The 6,411-nt window shown below is 43.7% G+C and overlaps 1 protein-coding gene across 1 annotated transcript; it reads right to left on the bottom strand.

Annotated features, from left to right (window-relative positions):
• Positions 1 to 847: 847 nt before the first annotated feature.
• LOC106980387 (60S ribosomal protein L21-like) lies at positions 848 to 4,949 on the bottom strand. Its single transcript, XM_053201346.1, has 2 exons — positions 4,929 to 4,949; positions 848 to 4,444 (listed from the first exon to the last, which is right to left on the bottom strand). Exons 1-2 carry the CDS (start codon positions 4,947 to 4,949, stop codon positions 3,923 to 3,925), a joined length of 543 nt encoding a protein of 180 aa, XP_053057321.1. The 3' UTR covers positions 848 to 3,922.
• Positions 4,950 to 6,411: the final 1,462 nt, after the last annotated feature.

The raw sequence follows: 6,411 nt of genomic DNA, 5'->3' as shown, positions 1-6,411 counted from the left end.
ACGGAGCTGATGTCCTTTACCTGCCTGTTTATTGTCTGCTTCTGTCCACCAGAACAGCAGCCCCCTGAGAGCTGGAACCTTCTCCACGCTCTTCACCATTAAGTCACAGTGCCTAGGTCAGGAGCCCCACCTTGCAGGTACTTGATTGGTTTGTGCTGGGTGATCCTACAGGTGAATGAATTGCTGGGACTGAGATTTGATCATCAGGGAGGGACCCTGGCCCTTTCTAAGCTTGACCCCCTTGCTGTATTACACGGATGCCCAAATGTCACAGCGGCCACTGTCGGCAACTTTCTGCTCCTAGAACACCTGAGATTTTGTTTTTTAATTTTCAAAGAAGTGTACTTTAGGGGCTCCTGGGTGGCTCAGTCGGTTAAGCGCCCGACTTCGGCTCAGGTCATGATCTCGTGATGCATGGGTTCGAGCCCCACGTCGGCTCTATGTGGACAGCTCGGAGCCTGGAGCCTGCTTCGGATTCTGTGTCTCCCTCTCCCTCTGCCTCTTCCCTGATTGCACTCCATTTCTCTCTCTTGCAGAAATAAGTAAACATTTAAAAAAATGTTTTTAAACATGCTTAAAAAAAAGATGGGTACTGGAGCATTGTTAATGGTAGCAAAAAAGTGAAAACAAAAATGATAACTACTGGCACATTCATGGAATATTATACAGACACGTACAGTGAAATGAAACTGTAAGCATTGTATTAAAGGAATTGCCACTAAGTATTGTTGAATGACAAGAGTAAAATGCACAATACCCTGCTTTGGTCAAGCAAGGGGGTGATAAACTAGGATTACTGGAACCTGGATAGAAACATACGACGAGATGAACTTGACTATGAAGACAGATCCTGCACAGGGGCTATGGGGGGAGAAGGAAGAGTATATAGGGAGGGGGGAGAAGTTGGCAGAAATCAAAAAAGAAAGGAAAAAATGTAAAATGACCCTGATATTGAAAGCATCATTTTGGGCACAGTTATGCATAAATGTATATAAACAGGAGTTGCTTTGAAAAAATGTGGGATACGCTTGCCGTGATACAAGGAAAATACATTTCTTTAGGAAAGGAAAGGTTGAAAATAAATAAGCTAACATTTCACTTAGGAACTTAGTAAAAACAGACACACGGTAAATGCAAAGAACAATCAAAATAAAAGGAAATCCCTGTCGCTGGCATTTTTAAAGATGGGAATATCCTAAAGCGAATGTGAATCGTTAAGAGTTGTTGACTACGGGTGAAGGGTGCGGGGATGTTCGTTGTGTGATTTTTTTTCTACTTTAGTATATTTGTAACTTTCCTGTTAGAAGAAAAATGTGTCAAAAGACAAATTCAGGGGAGCGTCCCTATGAGAGCCATTCTGTTATAGAAGCAGGAGGGTTGGCCCCTGGGCAGGAAGATGCAGGGGTTCCTCACCCATTCTGTGGGCTGCTGTATCTCAAAGCAGGACTTCCTCATCAGTGGAGAATAAAAATTAAACAGGGACACCTGATTTTGATTCTCCTCTGCCTGACTTCACTTCTCTTCCTACTGCCCCCTTATGGAAGGCACTTGCCAGGGTCTCGTCTTACGTCCTTGTCTCAGTGGTTGAGAGCATCTGGGTCACACTTTTGCTGTCAGGGACTGGCTAGGGGTTCTCTTCAAGGAAGAAAGGGGGAGAAGTCAGGTGGAAGTGATCAGGGCGGTGCATGGCTCGGAGAAAGGAATGGTCCTTCTTCTTATCTCTTTGTTTTTTCTTTCTTTTCTTTTTTCTTTTTTTTTAGTAGGCTCCACACCCAACGTGGGGCTTGAACTCACGGCCCTGAGATCAAGAGTCACATGTATTCCCAACTGAGCCAGCCAGGCGCCCCCTTTCTTATCTCTTTAGACTTGACTCCCACACCTGAGTAAATAATTCTGAAATCTGTCTCCATTCCCAGTCTCTTAAGCAGGCTTTATTTCCCGATAGTTCTCCAATATGGTACACGACCTGCTCTTATCTTAAAACCACACAACTCTTTATGAGCCAGGCAATGGGTGCCCAGGAAAGGAAAGGAAAGGAAAGGAAAATTCACACCCGCCTTCCTCATAGGCTCCACTGGGGAAGGTAGACACTGACCCAAGTGGAGTTCAGGCGCCAAGGTCTTGGGCTAGTATGTTCTCCATCTTTCTAGCTGGCTCGCTGTGGGCAAATGACAATTTCCTTGAGACTCAGTTTCCTCTTGCATAAAACCAGGATCACAAACTGGGTATATATTAAGAGTACAGTGAGGGTAAAGCTTTTTATTTGTTTCTTGTGTGATTTTCCCATTATGTCCATGAGGGCCTGGTCTTTGATGGTTTCCTTCACCGTGGGTTTCTTGGAGCCTTGAATAGTTCCTGGCATGTATATGTATTCTATGAATATTTGTAGAGTTAATTCATTACTTTTGTCTTCTGGTTCAAATTTTGAATTGAAAAGAACCTTTCCTTACTTCCCTAAGAAGAGATCTTTTAAGGGTTCATCCAAAAAATATAACTAAAGCCACCTCCTGGCTGGCTCAGTAGGTAGATTGTGTGACTCTTGATCTCAGGGTTGTAAGTTCAAGCCCTACTCTGGGTGTAGAGATTACTCAAAAAAATAAAATCCTTAAAAAATAATGAATGTACCTTGACATAGAAGTGTTGGGTTGTAGGGAACCCGCACCTTCAACTTTAGGTGTCTTACGTTCTCCAAAGGGTTGTATAATACCCCCCACCAAATAAGAGTTTATAAGGGCCCCCCTGTTCGTACTTTTTCTAGAAGATGGTATAGACTTTTAAATGCTTGGCCATGCTTCTTCTTTAAAGGGGAGAATGAAAATGAAGCTGTTCAGTTTACACAGTACCATGTGTAAACCTTTACACATTTTTATTTTTGGCCTTGTTGGACATTGACATTTAAGTTATCACCCTACACCTCAGTGTAAATGTCCTCTCCTGGGAGGCCTTTCCCCAATCTCTGTATAGGTCTGGAGTCACTCTCTGTCCTATCTCTGTTTATTTCCTTCACAGAACATTGAAATCTGAAAGCATCTTTGTTTTTTTAAGAGTTTATTTGTGGGCCCAATCGGTTGAGTGTCGACTTTGGCTCAGGTCATGATCTCACGGTTTGTGGGTTCGAGCCCTGCGTCGGGCTCTGTGCTGATGGCTCAGAGCCTGGAGCTGCTTCAGATTCTGTGTCTCCCTCTCCCTCTGCCCCTCCCCACTCGCACTCTATCTCTCTCAAAAATAAATTTAAAAAACCATTAAAAATTAAAAAAAAAAAAAGATTTTACTTTTAAGTAATCTCTACCCCCAAGGTGGGGCTTGAACCTACAGCCCCAAGATCATCAAGAGTCACACGCTCTACCAACTGGGCCACCCAGGCACCCCTGAAGGCATCTTCTTGATCGTATTTCTTTATTGCTTTCTCCCCACAGGTCCATGAAAGCTCTTGTCTGTCTTGTTTACCACTGTAAACTTGGCACAAGGTAGGAATATAAGAAATAGTTATAGAAGAAATGAAAGAGTGTACGGCCTTTCTGAAAAGCTAAAGCCAGTTTCTTTATTTTTAAAATTTTTATTGAACTTTTTGTTTATTTTCGAGAGACAGAGAGTGGGTGGGGGAGGGGCAGAGGGGCAGGGGGACAGAGGATCCAAAGTGGGCCCTGCACTGAGAGCAGTGAGCCCAACGTGGGGCTTAAACTCATGAATCGTGAGATCATGACCTGAGCTAAACTCAGACGCTCAAGCAACTGAGCCACCCACGGGTTCCTAAAGCCCATTTACACACTTATTGGATATCAGACCTATTATTATTTTTTGTAATCTTGACAGTAATGGGCTGGTGTTCCTATCGGATAATCTCTCCCCTTTATTTTGCCCACATCCCCCCCCCCCCTTTTTTTTTTACAGTCTTGAAGTCTGTCGTTTTTTTTTACATTTATCATGCCATGAATTCATAGGGAATGGGGTCCAACAGCTCAGGCTCCTTTCCATTGGTTCTCACAAAGTGTGCTTCTCTGGGTGGGGCAGGCTGGCAGTTGGGTTGAACCCAAGTACCTTTCTCCTTGGCTTCCTTCTTTTTCTGATCATTTTCCTTCACACGCTTCAGGAAGCTATCCCGGCTCTTGGAGTGCTTAATGTGCTCAACACGTACATTAGTTCTCTTAGCAAGAATCTTGCCCTTCACGTGTCTGTTTCCAACAATGCCAACAGCATGCTGGGTGACACTGTAGACTCTTCCGGTTTTGCCCTGGTGACATTTGTGGGGCGTTCTTTTTGGAACAGCGCCCATTCCCTTGATGTCCACAATATCACCTTTCTTGTAGATTCGCATGTATGTTGCCAAAGGAACAACTCCATGTTTTCTAAAAGGCCCAGAGAACGTATAGCGAGTACCTCTCCTCTTTCCCTTGTGTTGGTCGTTTTGGCCAATCACTGGAAGATGACAGTTCCGGCCGAAAGGCTATTTATTCATTTTTGAGAGGGAGCACAAGCGGGCAAGAAGCAGAGAGAGAGAGAGAGAGAGACGCACACAGAATCCAAAACGGGCTCCAGGCTCTGAGCTGTCAGCGCAGAACCCAATGCTGGGCTGGAACCCAACAACCCACGGATCATGACCTGAGCTGAAGTTGAGGCGTAACCAAGGCAGCCACCCACGCGCTCCTGCCCTTATCCTTTTAAAATTGCAGGTTTTGGGGCGCCTGGGTGGCTCAGTCGGTTAAGCGTCCGAGTTCGGCTCAGGTCACGATCTCACGGTCCGTGGGTTCGAGCCCCGCATCGGGCTCTGTGCTGACAGCTCAGAGCCTGGAGCCGGTTTCAGGTTCTGTGTCTCCCTCTTTCCCTGACCCTCCCCTGTTCATGCTCTCTCTGTCTCAAAAATAAATAAATGTTTAAAAAAATAAATAAATAAAATTGCAGGTTTTGTAATTCATTCAACAAGTGGTTACCCATGGCTTGTGATGTGCCATCGACTGTGCGAGGAAACTGCTCAGGGGAAGAAGAGAGAATTTCAGGTCTGCAGTTTTGCTGGAAGTGGGCTGGGATGACTGGGGCAGAACAAAACGTGAAATCTGGCTTAAAAGAAAGAAAATTTTCTTCTAGTAGGGTAGTTGTGGTGGTAAAGATCAGAGCCAACATTTGTAGGATGTCTACTGTGTGCTAGGCACTGAACTAGTTGCCTTACATGATATATATATTTTAAAGTTTATTTATTTTGAAAGAGAGAGAGGACACATGTGAGTGGGGAGGGGCGGAGAGAGAGAATCCCAAGCAGGCTCCAAGCTGTTGGTGCACAGCCCTACGTGGGGCTCGATTTCAGGAAACAGGAGATCATGACCCGAGCTAAAATCAAGAGATGCTTAACCAACTGAGCCACCCAGGTGCTCTGAGTTATATATTTAATGATCAGAAAAAACATATGAAATAGTTACTATCAGAGTGCAGTCACCTCTAGGTGCAATTAGCCTCCCTGAATCCTGTATATGTGTGTGGGGACAAAAGAGGAAAAAGAAGAATTATTTGAATTATATGAGCAATCATGTGCATTATTCCAGGGCAGAGCGTTGGTGGTCCCTCCCTCCTATCCTATGATAATAGAAAGGATGTTCAAGGTTAAATTTTTATCATATTTATTTTTCTTACTACACTGGCTTTTAGAACTCTTTTGAAAACGAAGGCTTAGAGGGGCTGAATGTCTTCTGTACCAAAGCTACACATCTGGAAAAGTAGATTAACCGTGATTGGGACCCAGACTCTGATTTGAATATCTCTCTTAAATTTAATATGTTACCATGTTTTATTTCCTTGACACAGGTGCACACTATGAGCACTTTGCTGTACCATTTATTATCTTTTATATGGATCGTTTCCTCCAAAGAACACAGAGGTAAGCACACTCTAGGAGAGGCGCTGAAGATTGCAGTGAAGTCTTTCACCGGAGGGCCTTTTAAATTCCAATAGATGGTAGACTGACTTAGATGTGTGGGATGTTCTGTTTGGAGATGGGGGAAAGAAATCTGGAAATTTATTCCAAACTCAAGATTCTGCAACTATCTCGTTGTGACACAAACTTTCTTGATCATGGAAATCACTTGCTAAAAAACAAGCACAAAAAATAAACATGCAATCAAACAAAAAATATGGTGCACATAGTAGGTACTCAGTAAATATTTGCTGAAGAAATCATCGAAATAAAAGAATTACAATTTGGAAAAACAAAATGTAGGATCTGATTTTTGCTAACAACTCCCCAAACCATGTGTGTTTCTGTCTTTATGTATGTATACACACACGTCCGCCCCTCTGCTTTTTTTTTTTAATTTGAGAGAGACAGAGAGAGAGAGAATCCTAACCAGACTCCACACTCAGCATGGAGCTCGACGCAGGGCTTGAACCCATGACCCTGGGATCATGACCTGAACTGAAATCAAG

This window comes from Acinonyx jubatus, chromosome A3, assembly GCF_027475565.1.
Source record: "Acinonyx jubatus isolate Ajub_Pintada_27869175 chromosome A3, VMU_Ajub_asm_v1.0, whole genome shotgun sequence".
NCBI lineage: Eukaryota > Metazoa > Chordata > Mammalia > Carnivora > Felidae > Acinonyx > Acinonyx jubatus.
Note: the sequence above shows the minus strand (reverse complement) of the source record. Positions and strands in the feature narration are given on the sequence as shown.